Source organism: Drosophila sulfurigaster, chromosome 3 (assembly GCF_023558435.1).
Source record: "Drosophila sulfurigaster albostrigata strain 15112-1811.04 chromosome 3, ASM2355843v2, whole genome shotgun sequence".
Classification (NCBI taxonomy): domain Eukaryota; kingdom Metazoa; phylum Arthropoda; class Insecta; order Diptera; family Drosophilidae; genus Drosophila; species Drosophila sulfurigaster.
The window spans coordinates 37801521-37821188 of NC_084883.1; the positions used below are offsets into that span (position 1 = coordinate 37801521).

Sequence of the window (19668 nt, forward strand, 5' to 3'; positions counted from 1 at the left end):
CCAATTTACACAGTAATCGAAAAAGACTATATTACTTTTGTGCGTTTATTCAGCTGAAAAAAGAATGCTCTTTGATAGTTACTCAGTATTCGGCCTTGTTGACATCACATTGACCTGCTGCCAATTTAAGAGATTGTCCGTCTGCATGCCTTTGCTTTTACCTTTGCCTTGAGTGAGTACACTTAATTTTCATTAAAAATAAACTCATTGAAAATGGCTTCACCACTTAAACATAATACAATATACATGGCAACCAACTGGAATTCTTTCAGGAGAATGTATTTCGTATCAACAAATTAATGCGAGAATGTTTTTATCCCAAAGAAAATAAAAAATTCTAACTGAATTGAAGCAACGAAAAACAAAGCTAAAGCAAATGCTTTAGGTATTTTCGGTTTTTAGCTTGAACTAAATTGGAAATGATTATGTTAGAAAAATAAATGTAATCTTTTTTTTCAGAAATTTGCAGGATCCAATTATGAACCAATTAAAATTCAATTTAAATGCAAACAACAACAAATTTAGTGACCATTTTATATTGTTAACTCCTTTCACTATTGTCTTATCACAATGTGACAATTTTAATACGATTTAAGTTTTCCAAACTTTACAGCTAAGCAATTTATTACCAATTAAAATCAACAATTTGATTCAAATTGTTTTGGTCTAATTTGCATCGTTCAAAATGATGAGATTAACTCAACAAAACAAATTAAAATACTTTCATTGAATGGAATTCAGAAATTGATTGGCAAAATTGTTATTTTCTGCTTAATTTCTTGCCTCTATTTCCAAGTAAGATATGCAAAAGTTTATGAAATCAATAAATATGAATTTTTGATAATTTTCCCACGCAGCTTAAATGAATATTTTGTAGCTAGATTTTTTGCATGAAACAACAGCATAAACTTTAGTTTAATTTTAATATCTGTGAGCTGGGACCAAGTACGTTCGCCAACCCATAACAGTTGAGTATACATTTTTAACGTTAAGAAAGAGAAGAACAGTGAGAGAGAGAAGAAATGAAGTGCGTGAAAGGGACAGGAAAAGGGCAGTAAACGGCCGTGAATTTCAGTTTTTGGCATGTGGATGGAGTTGGCAGGACTTTAAAGCCGGTCGGTCGGCACTTCAAACAAACAGTCATCCAAATAAAGTAGTTTGAAGCTGAACCTGAAGCACCGATGCCACAGCAAGAAGCGCAAGAAGAGATTCCTTAGACACAGCGACGGCACAAATGGAAACAAAGTGAGCCCACGCCTGAGCAGCATATAAAAATATGTTTGAAATACTTAAGAAAATGAGGAGCGCTTTCTGAACGCAGGAATGCCAAGCGGACGGACGGACGAACGGACAGACGGACGGACAGACGGACGGACGCAAAGGCAAACGGTAAAAGAAAATGGCGAAAGCAATAGCATAATGAAAGGAAGACCGAAATGAAAATCATTGCTTACTCAATGCAGGAATGCGGCCAACCTCGTTCCCTCCTTCGAGGCAAATGTCCGAGATGCTCGAGTCGACGTGGCTCGTGGCTCGACTCGAAGGTTACCCAAAGGCTAACTAACTTATTGTTGGGCTGGCTCATTCAGCGCGGTGAAATCAATTTGTAGCTCCTAAAATAGGCAACAATTGAGAACGGAGATGGGGTAGAGAACACGTGTTTAACGCCTGTCAATTTTGACTATCGATGCTGTCCACGAACTACGGAAATAGCAAACAATCAGCTTGTAACTTGCCCATAATTAAAGTCAGTTTAACAAAAGTTGATGATGATGGTGATGTTGCTGTTGATGTTGATGTTGATGCTGATGATGTTGTCATCAGCTGCGTGCATGTAAGCATTATTATATAAATATGCAAATATATAATCACAAGTATGATTTACATGAACTCTCGATAGATTACGCAACTTGCAGAACTTTTTTGTGTTTGCCGCACACGCATCCTCTCTCTAGGCTCAGGCAAAGCAATAATCTAGCGCCAAGTCCAAGTCAAGTGCTGTGTCAACTTTGTCCAAAAAAGAAATAAATCACCCGAGAAATTGGAGGAGCCTGGGTGCTGCTCCTGTGCCGTAATTTTCTATGCCAAATTATGCATTTGTCCGCGACACAGAAACAAGAATTGGACCCAAGCACAGACACAGGCACATGCTCAGGACCAACACACAAACACAAAACGAATATACACACATGACAGAGGGTTTCCTTTGTGGCAGGAATTTGCGAAGAGAGTTTTGTATCAGGGCTGCTGCTGCTGCTTTAAACTTAAGCCATGAAATTGAAATTGGAATTAGGATGTGGACGTGAATGTAAACGTGGATGTGGATAAAGATATGAACAGAGGTCGATACGGAAGTGGCTTCATCCCAGACACATGCGGATGTGGTATAGAAGAATGTTGTGTTCGGATGTTCTGCGAAAAACTAAACAGAGCGCGTGCCATCGTCAGAGCAAGTGTTTATATTTTTACATAATCATGCAAATTAAATTGAGCTTTTTGCCGCAGAATAGTTTTGGTTTTCTCATACGAATGCTCGCTTTAGGGGCAAGGTGGCCCCGCCCTTCTGTCGACCGACAAGGACACAAAAGGATTAGTGGAACAACTTAGCTACAGGCTGTCAGCTCACTATCAAAGTGACGCTGCTGTGTTTGACATGAGTCTAACCAACTGGCAACAGCTTCCCTCCAAATGATAACGATAGCGGTTGCTCACACAAATGTCCTTCCATTATGTCTCTGCCATTCTCTTTCTTTCGCTTACTTTTGTGCGAGAGGATGTGATTGTGGATGTGGATATGGAGATGGACTCGGGCTGACAGAGCCGTTCATCATTTGTCAACTCGGCGTGTGACAAGAAAAAATTAACTCTTACGAATTGTGATTCCGTATCCATAACTGTGCTCCAAAAATGATATCCTTACAAGCAATATTTTCTCATTTTCACATTTAAATTAGTTTTGATTGATACCAGCTAATGAAACCCTACTTGTTGCTGTCCATTTCAAAGCAAATTCAAAAAACCTAATCGATTTGTCAAATTAAATCTGCCTTCTGAACGAAAATACTTTTTTTTGTGCTGGCCAACATAATAATATTAAATATTGATTCATAATATAGAAGCTTTGGGGTGTGAAATTTCATGTAAGTGATCCCACTGGCTTTCCTTCAGCATACGCACAAAAATGTATATAATATAAACATTTTGCATAAATACGACAGCATTTCGTTGATACACTGTTCAATTTCCTGCCTGCTGGCTTGAGTGCTGCATAAAATTCAATGTCTTCTCTGTGCTTAGAGACTGCCTTCTAACACACTACTTATTTATATAACATATATATAAATAAATGCACGCGTTCAAGCGGCTGGTGACGGTATTTTTATAGTCGTTACATATTTCTCAGTTATTACTTAACTGGCCTTGGGCGAAAAGGGAAAAATAAACATTTTATTACCTGTCGTAAAAAATCACTTACCTATGATAGATAGTTTGCCTACAATGTTGATTGATTTTCTAAGACAAACAAACAAGTGCTGCTTTAATTAAAATTATATTTGTATCTGAGAATAGCGACGACTCATTTACTTCATAATTGAGACGCAAGTTGAATCATAAAAAGATAAATTCAATTGAGTTCCAATTCATTAAAATTATATTTGTACAATTTAAGATAAATTTCTATACATTCACCTCAAAAATATAAAATTGTTCATTAATTATTCTTCTTATATTTGTGTCTTCCAACGGTTTTCTTTAGCATGTGAAATCAAGGTCATGATAAATCAAGGTCAAATGTGCAAAACTTTGATTTCGAAGCAAATTAATCAGTCAGGCTGTCATATTTGCTTTCCGCGGTCTGCAGAAAGGATCAAAGTCCGTGTGTTGGCAGACTCGCAATTCCCCAATGTTTTCGCAAAACATGATTGAGCCTCGAGCTCTGCTTTTGGGCTAAGGGAAAGTAGATCAACAAATTTATTACACTCACCTGTCGAGTATTTTCACTCTTCAGCGCACATTAAGCGCTCTGTTTGTCTTGGCTGGATTTCGGTAATTAATTTGAATAAGCAAGCATGTGAGAGCCGAGGATTGTAGTATGCGAGTTGATGTAGCGCTTTAATTAGCTGACTAAAATATGTTTCTCTCAAACTAAACTAATGCCATAGCAACAACAAAAACAACAACAACTGTTGAAGTTATAGACAATTAAATAGTTTGCTTTGTTACGAAATGATTTGGAAAGAAAGAAAAGCAAAGCAATGCAAAGAAAAAGCAACTTATTGCCTGTCGCACACAACACAGAGAAGAGCTAACTTCTAGTGTTTAACGAGACAAGAATCCAACAGAGGCGAGTGAGTGGAATGCACGACAAAGCCAAACAGTTAGTTTTGTCTAACAGGAAGTTTGACATTGAATGGCGGACAATGTGCTGGCGCTGGCACACTGTGCGTATACGTTATGATTGCCGAACATTGCCCTCTGGCTTTAAGAAAGCGCGCGCAAACATGTTGCATGTTCCATCCTCCATTGAGGTGGGAGAATTCCTGCAGCCTCTGCCACACCACTGAACGAGACTTTATGAATGAAAAACTCGTCGCAAGCGAATCGTGCGACTCGTGTCGTGTTGTACGAACTTGTATGAACACGCAGAGTCTTTTGTCCGAGACTCGAGCACAGAGCAGAGCAGCGAAACAGTTCGCAACGAACAACTAAACTTAACGGAACGAAGCGGACGGAACGTGCCAGTTGCTAGAACTTGACGTGGGGCTGCGGTTGTGAGTTTCTGAACCACGGCAGATCAAATACTCGTCGTACTTATAATGAATATACCCCTCTTGGAGGTATCAAAGTGATACACGACAGCGACTTCGGGCAATTTTGAAATTGGCAGCAGTAGCAGCAACAGCAGCAACGGCAGCAAAAAAAGCAGAAGCTGAAACGAACCAAAGTGATAAGATAAGATTCGAAAAGTGCCAATAAAGAAAAAGAAAAGTGAAAGCCGTCAATAAATGTTGTGAATTTATTCAAATTTCGAGCAGTTCATTTTCTGAAGTGTTACAATTTAGCTGCGAAAATTGCAAGTGAAATAAAATTCATAATTACATTCAAGAGAATAAAATGTAAATATCATAAGGTCGTCTGATGTGTATGTGTGTGCTAAACAATCTCGATAGCAATTTGCCTAATGGCAGATATGAAAGAACATTACGTGTAATTAAAGACTAATCTTGTTCCTCTATTCTGGCGAATCGACTCTCGCAATCGCCTTCGCACTCGCACTCACAGTCCCTCCTCTGCTTGTTGTGCTTATTAACTCAACTGTTAATAATAATTAAAAATAACAAATTATAGGAATACACACAGCAACAACAACCACAACAGCAGCATCGATAAAATATAAAAATTCTCGACCAAAAAACAAAGGCAAGTAGCTCAAAGGCTCGTCGGATTACCTATGAAATTGGCATTAAGAAGTAATTTGTGCACCTTTCGAATTTCGCTGAGTGGATAGCAGGTGGCAGGTGTGTGTGTAGCGAACGTACTTAGCTAGTCAAAAATGGGATTCATATATGGATTCATATTCGCCTCGGGGCGGCCCACGCGAAGTTCAGCAAACAAAATTGTGCAAATAATTGAGAAAAAATTCCAAATAAATGTGCTTTGATACTCGAATGTCAAAAAATTGCGCTGCGAATTGATAGAAGCCTGCTGCTGTTTGCTGTTTCACAGTTTGGCGCTGCCAAAAAAAAAATATTCGATACATATACACATATGCGTCTATTATGATATGTTAATATTTAAATTGAAAACACACGTCCAAGTTGATCTAACACCGGTAATACTTACTCAAGTTCATCATACATTGCTCGCTCGTTGAAAAAGAGTACAGAAGCTGTTCAAGACAGAGACATGTGTTGGTGCTCGAGGCTTAACAACTGTGCAAATACTCGACTATTTCGGCTTAGACAAAGCCTAAGAAAGCTTCGAAAAAAATGAATGTGTTATACAACAGACGATCAGAATACAATATGTATACACAAGCAAATAAATGGACTGGCTGAAACTTTGCGCCTTTTACGTATTCAGAGAGTGTTTCTGCCTGTCTGTGGCAGTTTCTTTGTTGTTTGCCAACAGACTCTTTTTGTCAGTGTACACAGAAACAGATCTTTTTCTTTCTTTTCAGTACACTTTTGCCTGAACTTTTTTAGAAATTTCGTTCTGCAATTAGGAAGAACAAATGGTGTTGTACTCGTAAATGAACTCAATTTCAGCAAATGAGCAAAGTTTTTGGAGGCAGGCAAAATATTTAGTAGACAATGGCAAAGTGAATTGACAAATATAAAGTTTTTGCTCTGACAATACCCTGTATTAAGTGATAGATGCTGATGTCTTTATTTTAATATAAATGAAAATATTTGATGTAATTTATAGACTATTTTTTTGTGGTTGATTGCGGCTATAATTCTCTCTCGCCTCACTCTACAGGGTATTATCAACCATTGATAGGCAGACAATGGCCATAATAATGCTCACCATTTGAAGAATATATATTGGGCCAAGAACAAAACGAAAAGCATGTTCGCGAGAGTGGCCAACAGATAATCATCATTTCAAATGGCCTGTGGCCAAACCATTAACAATGCCAATATCAATGTTGTTGATGCTGTTGATGTAGCTGTGGCCAATGTCAATGCCAACAATGGCCAACGGCGCGAAGGAAGAAAGTTTAAAAGCTGCGTTGTCTGCACAAAGAAACCACTTAAACAATTCGCATTGTCAATTTGAACAATTAAGTTGCGTATACGCCGCGTGGCTCACCTACAATCTATGTGCCAGCAGGAGCTATAGCAATTCTGCGGTAGGCCCACAACTTTTCGGCAATCTCGTGAAATATTTAGCATTATATGATGAGGCTAGCTGGCAATAATCACTCAAGAAGCACCACGCAAAGCATAAACAAGGGTCGTCTAGACGTTTTTCGGGTCAGGTCTCTTGAATTTTTGATACATCATATGCAAATCAATCAAAAGAACTCGGGATGTCAGTCAGATGTGCAGTTTGGCAGTTTCGCTACTTTGCCGCTTTGTTGCCTTTGGGTGGCGATCAATCAAATACGCATTTGAGAATTAATCGCACTGATTAAGCAGCCAAAGAATTGAAAACTTTTACTGAGAGACATGCGGGTTCCTTCCAATTAGTGGGTGAATGAATAAATGGGCAATCAAAGCAATTTTCGCATATACTCGAAGCACACACATAAAAATGATAAAACTGGCGATTAAGCAGCAAACGGCAATTGCAAACCGGCAATCTGTCAATGCGATTGTTATTAATAATCGAACCGAGCAAATCAGCGAGTAATTGATCTTAGCTATAGAGTTCAATTCAGTTCAGTTAATTACTGAATACTTGTTTAATTGAAACCTATGCTAACAATAATTACATGTGTTGACATTGTTATATTAAACATTCAATTTATTGTTGTCTTCTCCAATAAATCGCAAGCTTAGGGGGCTCAGCACATGTGGCGTATGCTTGATTTTCGGTTTGGTTTTGGACTCTGTTTGATTTCGTTGAACTGGTTTCATTGTTTACCCATTGTGCGTCGCCACAGGCGAAATAACAATCTTAACCAAGCGTTCAATTTAATTTATGTTCATAAATTAATTTTGAAAATGAAATTTTATGGAATTTTACTTTGAACTTGCACTGCAAATCAGCAGCAGTCGCATAACAAACCGAATGACTGCCCAGTCGGGCCTAACAATGCCACTGACTTCAGTCGCAAAGTCGACAGTCGGCAGTCGCATTATCCATTAAAGCTAATTTCGCCGGCTTTGTACTGAATTTAAGAGTATGCCAGTTTTAACATTCAGCGAGTGAGAGAGAGAGACAGCGAAGAAGTGCGAGAGAGAGGCAAATGTGCTTTTGCTGTGGAATCGAGCGAATTTAATCCCGGCACTCGTGTAATTACGGAAGTCTAATTGTACTCGCATGGCAAAGGTCAATGGCGGGGGGCATCGATGTTGCAATGATACTTATTCAAATCGACTGCAACGATATCAAACAGTGCGGAAAATAAGGCCAATAGTGTGCAAATTGAAGCCGCGACTCATTTACATTTATACCTGTGCATTTGCAATTGTTTTAATCGTTAAACTTGTTAGCCAATCAGACAAGACAGATATCTGCTAATTAAACCACAACTAGTTATTTGCCAGTTTAATAGTTAAGCCATAAAGTTTAGTTGTTCGACTCAAGTTTTGACAACAGCTTTAAATCAACATAAAATTTCCCGGGGAATTCGCTGATAAAAAGAGACACAAAATTCGCAGTGAAGTTTGTGGAAATTGTGTTTAGAAAAGTTAACTAACTCATACTCGATAACTTTTGCATTCACAAATTATGTTCAATATTTGCTACACGTTCGCCTGCGATTCCCCGAAGTTTTTCTAGCTATTTGAAGAACTTTTTACTTAACTCGTGTCTCCAATCAGTTGCTATCATAAATCAAAGAAAAAGAGATTTGTTTTAATACTCGCAGTGTTTGTTACTAAGCTACAAATATTTCTTTTTCTCCCTCCCATAGCTGAAAAACAAAACTAATTGGATTATCTACTACTATATTGCAGGGAAAAGTGAAGTGAATATTTAACTGACAAGCAGCTTACCTCAGCATGGACTTTAACGAATTTACAAATTGAGGAAAAACCACAGAGCATTTTCAACATGCCAACCAGTTAATGTGTGCTGGCAACCACGAAACGAAACCACACACAAAATTCTAACGCTTAAATACGAAATTTCCAATCAAATCGCAAAACAATGGATGCTTTTGAGGATTCCAGCAATGGACTGCAAAATTTGGCTAGCAATGACAGCACACTGGAGCTGCTGGAGAACAACTCGTTCAATGACACTGACTCACGCTGGTCCACAGTGGCGAACTTTACGCGACTATTCGCATCGGCCGCTAGGAAAGCTGCTCCCAAAATTGCCAACTTCACATTCGACATGCTGGACGTGGGTCTATCGCTGGCCACCGAAGCCACCGATGCAGTGACTGCACCCACTCCCAGTGGGTCAGTGCCAATAACAACCAGAGCCACCGAGACTGCTTTTGCCATCATGACCAACACACAGCTGAACGGCTCGACGACGCTGGGACAACACATTACCGGAATGCATGACACATCGCCGCTTGCTGAGCAGGTGCCGGAGCATGTGATGGATCATGCCCCACAGCTGTCGCGATCGGGTCTGCTCAAGGTCTATGTGCTGGCCGTGATGGCGCTGTTCTCGCTGCTAGGCAACTTGCTGACCATATGGAACATCTATAAGACGCGCATCTCGCGTCGCAACTCACGGCACACCTGGAGTGCCATCTACTCGCTGATGTTTCATCTCTCGATTGCCGATGTGCTCGTCACGGGCTTCTGTCTGATTGGCGAGGCAGCCTGGTGCTATACGGTGCAGTGGCTGGCCAATGAACTCACCTGCAAGCTGGTGAAACTTTTTCAGATGTTTAGCTTGTATCTATCGACTTATGTGCTCGTGTTGATTGGCGTCGATCGCTGGATTGCTGTCAAGTATCCGATGAAATCGCTGAACATGGCAAAGCGTTGCCATCGTCTGCTAGGGGGCACTTACATTCTCTCGCTGGTGCTCAGTTTGCCTCAGGTAAGTGCTGTGCACTTTAGTTAATGCCAAAGTGGCACAAAGTGCGATGTGCATACGGTGAAATCAATTCAAATTGCTTTGTTTTTCCAACGTTGAACAGTTGCCAAATTTCGGCAACAATTTGTCGCCTGCCATTAAGTCAAGACCCGGTCCGATGTCGATGTGGATGTCGATGCCTGGGGCCAGCTCCTCGTGCGTGCCGCAGTTGGCGTAATATGTTTGCTTTATGACACGCATACGCCCCGTTGTCCCGTTGCCCCGCTGGTTTGTGGCGTTGTAGCGTGTAGCGTGTGGCTGGTGGCGCGTGGCCTTTTGGCCCCCGTGGCAGCACGTAAATAGTCCTAAAAAGGCGTCGGTGCGTGCGCGGGCATTAAAAGTGATTGCTTTCTGCATAAGAGCTCACTAAACGCAGCATTCGATATTTGCCAACCTTTGCGATCTGCACGCCAAATAAACTTCTGTAGCTGCAAAAGGGTTGTCCACCAAAAAAAAAGAGAATGGAAGAAAGTGAGCGAGGTTCTTGAGCAGTTGTAAATGTTGCCGCTGACGACAGACATGAAATATTTATATTCCTGGCATATTTTCAGGCATTCTCAGTTGGCTTTGCGAGTTTCTTCTTCTACTACCGTATACTTATGTCCCACTTTCGTCCGCTGGAGGCTGCTTATCTGCTTGGCATCCTTTTGCCATTCGCCCTCGCCATCTTTAATCATAAAGGCAACACCCAACATTTGACCATTTTTTTCCGCTATAATCCTTTATTTTCACACGTTTATTGCATTATTTATGTGAGTGTTTTTCTGTGTGTGTGTGTGCAAGTGTGTTCCGTGTAGGTTTTTGTGTCCAAACGATTGTATACATATATAATTGAGTTGCCCTGCAGATTTATGGCCTAGCAGCAAACAATTTTAATAGTCTCTGCCTAGGGAGCGGCGGCTTACCGCGATTAACAGATTACTTTGCCGAGTGCCATTGACTGCATTAAAGGCTGACAATTTAATTTATTATTACACAACACAGCAATTGTCTTGTCTCTGCTACACTTGACTAGATGCTCTAAATGAAATGCCGTTGGTTTTATTCACGCAATTTCTATGCTCTATGTTAATCATCACCATTTTCGGGGATTTTTCCACGTTATTCAAAAATAGAAAGTCAAATATTACAACAGCTGAATTAAGTCAAGACAGCAGCTTGCGTCAACAGTAGTTGAGATTGAATAGCTGAGAAGTGGCAAGGTTGATGACACTCGGGAGGGTTAACAACTACAACTTGAATAAATGGGAAATGAATACATTGCAAATGCATTGTATTAGACAGTTTGCAGATTAAAGCACTAAATTATCTGTCATTTGAATGTATGAAGTTGATTTGGTGTAGACAGAGAGTTCTTTGGCACTTTCAGTGTCTGTGGGGAGCTCTTAAGCGGTATTCAATACAGCTTCCCTTCGGCATTGTTAGCAAAGGTTAAATTTATGCAAAATGTAACCTTTTCTGTCTCCTCTTTTGATTTCCGTTCGTTGCTGTCAGGCAATCTGCATATGGATGTGGATTTGAAATGTGGGATGTGGGCTGCTTTGATACATTTCCCACATTTGCACAACTTTGGGCAACTAGCTTATCATTTTTCTTCCTACAAAAAAAAAAATATTTCGCTGGCTTGCAGTTTTTCGGCAATTTGAATAGTTGCTGTGGGTAGCTCGTTTCCCATCCTTTTTGCATTAGCATATTGCTTGCATTAAGTACAGCAGTTAAGGCAAAAAGTTGCGCTGAAATGTATGCTACGTTTCCTTGTATAATTCAGCACATTTAATTACGCGAATCTGCGCAATTATGCGCATGGTTTAGATTTACCTGGCAGCACTCGGCTCCTTTGCTTATCTCTTATCAGCGCCTTCACTCACTTAAAAAGAGGATGGGCGATGATTGTGTTTGCATACGAGCATAATTAGGTTGCGCTGCTGTTGCTTGCGTGTTAATGTGGGGAGCGTGGCGTCGCTTCGCACGCATCGTGTTTCCTTGTCAACTTATTTATATAATAAAATAAATATTTAGAATAATTACGGTGTTATCTTGACTTGTTAAAAATAGACTTTGATAAAGCGTTTTTTCCAACGCAGTGAAAAATGGCAGAGAAAGTATATTATTTTACTTTTATATTAAGCTATGAGTTTGTTAAGAAGAGTGTGTTTCATCATAGGAAATAAATAAATTTCTAACGTTGTTCTTTTTTCCGCGTATATATTTACATCCAATTTTAAAGAATAATAAATTGAAATTAAATGAACACTTTTGTATACATACATATGTTTGCAGGCAATATGCAATTTACTTTGCTTCAGCTTTGAAACTTTTCGCGCTCCACACACTGTTCTTTTTATCATGCGAAACTTTATCACTAACGGGCTTACAAAAATATTCATATTTTTTCAACAAGTGTGCGCACGTTCCTATGTACAGAAATTCTTTTGATTGGAGTGTGTTGTTTGGGTTTTACAAATTGGACGCTGACCCTTTACATATTCGATTGCTCACTTTTTATAGCGAGCGCTGTAATTCCTGGTATTGTGACTGATAAAAATCTTTGCTTAAGCCCTTTCCAATTAAAGCAGACACGGATAACTATTAGCTATATTTGCAGGAATCAGCGCTGTCAATTCCAGCTTCAATTTCAGATGTGCAACTTTCTAAGATAATTAGTTTATGCTTACCACCAGCAAATGTGGCTTATTCCGTCTATCATAATTACACCTTCAAATCGCTTCAAATCGCTTTAAGCAGCTCTTTAATCAACTGTACTTGAATATAGCACCGGGTGCACTGCTGCATGTAACTTACAAAATTGCATGGCTGTCAGCCAGCACAATTGGCTGCCAATTGCAAGAGTTCCTTTCATTTGCCCAGCTCTAGAAAGTTTACTAAATTCTGGGACTTGCAATCAGAAACTTGCCCTAACAATCAAAATTGCGTATACGTAATATAGTTTCCAACGAAATTATGAAAGTGAAGTCTGGTTGAAATGCAAGTTTTTTAAGCCACACTTTCTATACTTTGTTGATTTTTAATCCTGCTTTCAAGCATACTTTGATTGCGCGCTACTCGGAAAAGAGCTGTGAGACTTAAGTCTTTAACAACTAAGTGCACTTTTTCGTTCTTTTACTTTTCCGTTCACTTAATTACAGCGCAATAAGTTTCGAAAGTGAGAATGTCAGCGCCAATTAAAGGACCTTTTTGCAATTATGTCGCAGCTAACAGCTCGTTTTGTTTTGCAACCTGACAGCCCAAGTTGAGAGTCCTCACAATGTTGTTGTTGCGGCGGCGTGTGTCTGTGGCCCCAAGGTGATACTTTGTTCATTTGGTTTTATCGAATATGCCACATAAAACTCATGCGGCATTTAAACGTGACACTTGAGTCGCTTCAACTTCATGGGATGGTATGCTATTGGTTGCCATTTGATGCCATCGCTGCGATGTGATGCGAAGCGATTGCATAATTCGAAAACTTCATTCGCAATATTTGCCGCACATTTTTGCTTGAGCACTGAAGCACTCTTCAGTCGTCGCCGTCGCCTTGTCGATAATCAATAGCCATCGTATCAAATTCAATATACTCGTCCTGCTGCTGCTGCCTCACATGGTGCGCCATGCTGCCGCTGCTGCTGTTGCTGTTGCTGTGTGTCGCAGCCTGTTCTCCATTTCACGCGTCTCAAATAATAAAACAAAATGAAAATTTACTTCCTTTGGCAATAAACAACAAATGTTGATCCCGTCCCAATGTGACTTCTTCTCTTCGTCTCTTCCACTCTTTGTTCTCCTTCTGTTTCTTGGCATTTGTACGTTTATATTACACTATGCAACAGTATTTTTCTCTCTCTCTTTTTGAGGCATGTGGCTGGTGCTGCTGGTGGCAAACCGAAATTCTTTTTCACATTTTACGTTCTATGTTAAAAGTGAAATTCGAAAGCATTTCCTTTTATTGGGACACTTTCACTTTTGGCATAAACATGCTCACATTATTACGCACACACAGACACACACTCATACACACACATACATATTCATACGCACATGTAGATGAACATACTTATTGTCGGATTGAGGATATAAACTTGACAAATTGTTCTGATAAGTGCACAAGTTTGAATGAAGTCTGACATATTTCATTTTTCACAAAAATTCTTGTAGTACTATTGATGAAGATTGTTCATGATTGAAAATGTGTTGGTGCCAAATCGATTTCCTCTTTCTTATTCGTAGTTAAGCTTAATTAAAGTTCGCTAACATGATATTCTGAATTATTTCGTTGTATTTACCCTATTTTGCTGTGTAGCGTAGTTTTTTTTATTTGTTTCTCCTTACGAGCAGTACAGTAACAATTCAATTGCTCGGAAGTTATAAATGTGAGAAATTAATAAAAATCAGTCTTAACACGTTGTGGGGTTATTCGTGGCCCTCGTTCTTCTCCATTTTAGTGCTTTAGTTTTACTACTTTGCGCTCAGCCAAGCATTTCAGATGTCTTTCGAGTCGCGCCATCTGTTGACACACACAGTGGCCCCCAAAAGTGGGCGACCGAGACTGAGACCGAGAAAAACTCATAAAATGTGCAAATGAAAGGACTTTTAATGTATTAGTTATAATCACAACTGTTCCTCGAGGGGTCAACAAGGACGACGACGACGACGACTTTGATTATGACCACAGCAGCACTTTAGCTAGATTTATCGACATCGTGCTGGGATATAACTCGAAGAATTTTAATGCGTTGCTGCAATGTGGAAGATATGTCGGAATAAAAATCCGCTTATTTCCAGTGGATTAAGTGCAGATTGTGGCTAATAAAGAGCAGCAGGTAATGTGTGTATTCGATGCACTTTGCTCGACTTAAAAAGAATTTGCAATTGCAAATGAGAAATTCGCTTGCCTAATGGAAACTTTCAACGTAGCAACAACAAAGCATTTCAAGATTGTTGCCAAGCTGCAGAGCTGGCAACTGTGATTACAATCAATAATCAAGCCAGCACTCACACACACTCGAACATTCATTCATTCACACACATTCATCCGGAGATACATTCAAGTCTGTAGATGGGGAAAACGCAAGTTTAAACATTGGTTTCCTTTGACTCGTTTGTTGGGCCATTCAGCGGAACTGATAAACATATTCAATCAAATACTCGCTCACATGTTTGTAAACGAATTTAATCAAACTGCTTGTGTCATCCTTTTAACGCTTTCTCCCATTTCCTTCTCTCTTTCTCACACACATCTTTGCACCCGCAGTTCTTTATTTTCCATGTGGCACGCGGTCCATTCGTCGAGGAGTTCTATCAGTGTGTGACTCACGGATTCTACACCGCAGACTGGCAGGAGCAGATGTATGCCACGTTCACGCTCGTCTTCACCTTCCTGCTGCCCCTTTGCATACTCTTTGGTAAGTTCTTTTGCATACTAAACTGAGCTAAGAGGTGACCAAGCGTATAAAAGCTTCTGGCTCTAAAAATAAAACTAACCTTGCTTATTGTGGGACTGAAATGTAGATTTAGTAGTTGGCACTAAAAAGAGCATAAGCTGGGGTAACTGCATCTAAAAAAACAACTTACAAATAATAGATTTTAATTACTTAAAAGAACATAACTCTGAGCTCTTAATGAAAACATTATAAATATATAATCAAACCCAGAAATAGTTTGGACATTTCTTGTAGTATTGTTTTAAGTTTACTGGTTCACTTGTTTTTATGTTATTTTACTTTGTTAACCCATCATAAAAGATGAAATAAATAACGAATTTCTTTAATGAATGTATCTTTCAACTCTTGAAGAAATTATTACATATGAAGAATTTAATTAAAAAATCCTCCTTAACTTTTTTTGCAGAACTTTTTAATTCACTTATTCATTTGCTTTTATTTAGAATTTTAAATTTTAAAACTATGTAAAAAAGAAAACAAAACTCTTAAAATACAAAGTTTTGACCTCTTGAAGAAATAATTACAAATGCTTAATTTCATTTAGAAATACTTTTTACTTGCAAATTAAAATGTTTTTATTCATTTGTTTTTAGCTACATCCATAAAGAACAAATAAATAAGTAATTGATAACTTTAACAACTTTCGAAGAACTATATCCAAATGTCTAACTTAAATTAGAAATTCTTTATAGATGTTTTGACTACATTTAAATCTAAATTTACTGATTCCTTTTTACTAGATATTTATTAAATACGTTTATTTAATTTAAGTTAAAATTGCCATAGTATTCAATTTTAAATCAAGAGTCAGAAAAAAACTCTTTTTGACTTCCATTAAAGCCATAAATAAATGAATTATTTATTATTTGACAATAATAGTAGGTTGTCACTTTATAATTGTGTTGGAATTATGCATCATGAAATTCATATATAGACTAATTTAATATACATTGTCTACCCTTAATCAAGTGTGGGTTTATATTGTGCATCCTCGAACTATGTTATGTTTACTAATGCAAGCTAATTTAAATATTTCAGGCACCTACATGTCAACATTCCGCACCATTTCAAGTGAGTTTCCAGCAATTCGTTGCTCTCGGAACGCAGCTGCATAGTTAACATACCATTCCTCTCTGCCTCTATTTTTTGTTGTTGTTTATTCTTGTGTTTCACAGGCAGCGAAAAAATGTTCCAGGGCTCGAAGCTGGCCAACTACTCGACAACGAAACAGCTGCCGACGCAGACGAACCGTCAGCGCTTGATACACAAGGCAAAAATGAAATCATTGCGCATCTCTGTGGTCATCATCATAGCGTTCCTCATTTGCTGGACACCCTACTACGTCATGATGATTATCTTCATGTTCTGGAATCCAGATAAAAGGGCAAGTATGCTAAGATTGCGTGGGCGCACAGCCAGCCAGTTTTTCTACTAGACCACGGCTCATAGACCTTTTGGCCCGTTAGACCCATGCGCGTGGGCGTGGAGCGTTCAATGTCGTTTACAGCATAGGCGCAAGTGCCAATTTAAAAGGGTTGTTATTCTTCTAGATTTCGCTCTAATGCTTCCCATTCCTGTTCCTGAGATTGGCCTCGTGTGAGAGACATAAAGCGCATCCAATGGATAAAGCTATTCGTCGAGTTTCTTATATCAATTGTGCAACTGAAGTTTCACTTTTGGTTATATATTTAGTCAGCGCAGTTACTTTAAATACTCCCTCTGTAGGGGGGTTAAAAGAAACATTTAACATTTAGGTGTAACTTTTTTAGGAGCACATCAATCAGAGGCAGCGCCATGCTGTGAATCGTGGTGGGGGAACTCGGTGATTCCCCTTTGTTGTTTTGTTTGACGTGTCTAATATTACGGCTTGTGTCGGCTGTAAAATGAGCATATACTCTAACCCACACTCCGACTAAGCGAAGATAAGTGAGGAGGAAGGGGAATTGAATCAGTTGGCAGCTGTTCGCTAAATCCTTTTTACGGCTGGAATCTTTTCTTTTCTTCTCCCTTTTTTTTTGTGTGTTTATTTTAGCGGGTCAAAGCGCTTTTCTTTTTGGGGGTGTGAGTGGGGAAGCACATAAGAATTATTTCTTATGGCAATTTTTTAATTAATGGCAGCACTCCATCCACCCACATTACATTGTTGACTTGGTTACGCACAGAGAGAGAGCTTTAGGCCTGAAATTGCCATTGCTAGCAGATAATGAAAATCCACACAAAAAGGTAGCGAAACGAAATGGCGACTCAAGCTGCGGCACAAAAACACAAAAACTAAGCCACAAAGAAAGAGAGAATGAAATATATTGGGTAGGACTTGAAATTAATTTGAATTTTACTGGATTACTTGCAGCTGGGCGATGAATTGCAGGATGCCATCTTCTTCTTTGGCATGTCGAACAGCCTCGTTAACCCGCTCATCTACGGCGCCTTTCATCTCTGCCCCGGCAAGGGCAACAAATCCGGCACTGGCGGCGGCAACAACAACGCCTACAGTCTAAACAGGTAGTACACACACACACAGGAGGAGGCGCACTTTACAACCACAATTACTTCACACACTCCCACTATTTATATCCTTCGCAGAGGTGACTCGCAACGCACTCCCTCGATGCTGACAGCGGTGACCCAGGTGGATGCTGCTGGAGGCAGTGCACGGCAAATGCGAACCTTTCGCCAGCAGAGCTATTATCGCAGCTCGAGCAACGGAGCGGGCGGTGCACCGTTCAAGGAGCAGGTGGGACTGCTGCAGGTGGGCAACACGGTGACGCCACAGCTGATGAGGAAGAGCTCGTCGGTGCGCAGCCCTCATCCCAATCACAGTGCAGCGATTGTGGCTCGGCACTCGGGTGCATGCTTGAGGGAGCAGCAGCAGTTGCTGTTGCAGACGCCGCCGCCGTCGACGCTGGTGCTCAACTATGATAGTCAGCGTGGGGGTGTCGGTGTGGGCGTGGCCAATGGGCTGAAACTGATGACGGGTGGCGGCGGTGGCGGCCTCGGTGGCATGGGACTCAACGATGAGCACGTGTCGAGTGTGTGAGCAGAGCTGGCGGCGATGGTGGCGGTCGAGGCAGGAGTGGGTGCAATGATGCGTGTGGCAGAGGATGAATGCTCGTGCTGCCGCTGCCTGAGCCAGGAACTAGTGCGACGCCAGCAGGGACTCGTAGAGACACCCAACATGGTAACACACTAAAAAATTGAAGAGGTTGTTTTTCGTTTGTGTTTGATTGTTTGTGGGAAGCGATGATCAGATCATCGAAGCGCATAACATTTGATTAGTGCAACTAATTGAGAATTAAGTCTTTGAGAACACTGTTCGTGTGCTTAGTGTTAGTTTGTAAATGTAATTGTAATTTTTTTTAGACTTTAACGTGTAGTGCGATAGATCGCAGTTGAATCCTAAATATGTGTATGTGTAGGCAGCAAAACTAATTGTAATGAAAATTGCCGATTACAGAGAATCTAGAGCAATCTACACAGGTTAATTACTTTGAGTAAATCCCGCCCTCTTCCTACTTAAGCAACTCGTACTTAACTTTTATACCCAATATAATATGTGTGCCGTACACACTGCGTATACTTACTTTGCCATTTGCCAAAATGAATGTCCATGAAGAAGGAAATCGAGTTGACAACACGTGAGCAAATGCCTTGGGCACTTGCAATGAATTTCAAATTCAATTCAAATACCAAATTGTACACGATTTGTAAATAAATGAATAATTAACAAACCCAACACAATACTTCTATGCTTGCTTGTCACCCACACATACACACGTACACAAGTACCATATAAGATTTATGTATTTGTGTGGGTGTGTGTGCTTGGACTCATCCTATGTATGTACTATATTTCGTAGATTTAAGGATAATCTCTGTAAAATTTGTATAGTTTATTTTTTAATAAAAACTGAATGAGCATTGCAAAAAAAAGAAGAGAAAAGCGTAGAATTTACGACGCAACTTTTACGCACCACGCACAAAACTCAACATGTTGATGAACTACCGTCAACAAATGCCTATTGGCCTATGCATCGTAAATCCGGCATGGCTCAAACCCCGAGCCCATTATACTTTTTATGCACGGCACCATCGACCAAAAAAGAGACACCGCTACATATTTTTTTACAACTGGCAAAGTTCGTGTTCAAATGCAAAACAAAACGAGGCCCAAAACGGCGCCCAAATATGTGCTACACATTTTTTGTTTTGCGTTCGGCTGCTGCGCAACCAATTTACCAAAATAATGGAAAACGTGAATGGCCCAACGAGGCAAGGGGAGTGAAGGGCGAGCCACACTTGACGCTTAATACTTGACCGAAGTCGCTTTTTATTCGCGAGCAGTTTTGAAGGCGCGCCAGGAGGTCGATTCAAACTGCCCCAAAAGTGACCACGTTCGTGCCCCCATCGTTACTCTCGCCCCCTCCCGCCCCTTGTCGCAATTATGCGCAGTCAGACGACCAGCGAACTGAGTGACACGTTCATCATTTTGGTGGCTGGCTGGGGGCACATGATTGTGCAG

At 40.0% G+C, this 19668-nt stretch overlaps 2 protein-coding genes across 2 annotated transcripts in view; both read left to right on the plus strand.

Moving 5' to 3' along the window:
• The window catches only part of LOC133845911 (bumetanide-sensitive sodium-(potassium)-chloride cotransporter), a 44142-nt gene extending 35422 nt beyond the window's left edge, over positions 1-8720 (plus strand). The window contains exon 20 of the mRNA XM_062280572.1: positions 8631-8720. Coding sequence (XP_062136556.1) covers positions 8631-8640 — 10 coding nt within the window. The 3' untranslated portion in view covers positions 8641-8720. The remainder of the gene's footprint in view (positions 1-8630) is intronic.
• Positions 8721-8815: 95 nt separating this feature from the next.
• LOC133845913 (gonadotropin-releasing hormone receptor) lies at positions 8816-19079 on the plus strand. Its single transcript, XM_062280573.1, has 6 exons — positions 8816-9678; positions 14960-15110; positions 16188-16220; positions 16325-16533; positions 17500-17651; positions 17733-19079. Exons 1-6 carry the CDS (start codon positions 8824-8826, stop codon positions 18184-18186), a joined length of 1854 nt encoding a protein of 617 aa, XP_062136557.1. The 5' UTR covers positions 8816-8823; the 3' UTR covers positions 18187-19079.
• The last annotated feature ends 589 nt before the right edge of the window (positions 19080-19668 follow it).

Bases quoted from the DNA above. Each gene is read 5' to 3' on its own strand.
- LOC133845913 (XM_062280573.1), top strand. From the start codon at position 8,824: ATGGATGCTTTTGAGGATTCCAGCAATGGACTGCAAAATTTGGCTAGC. The intron at 16,534-17,499 runs GCAAGTATGCTA...GATTACTTGCAG, and splicing joins TCTGGAATCCAGATAAAAGG to CTGGGCGATGAATTGCAGGA. The intron at 17,652-17,732 runs GTAGTACACACA...TATCCTTCGCAG, and splicing joins AACGCCTACAGTCTAAACAG to AGGTGACTCGCAACGCACTC.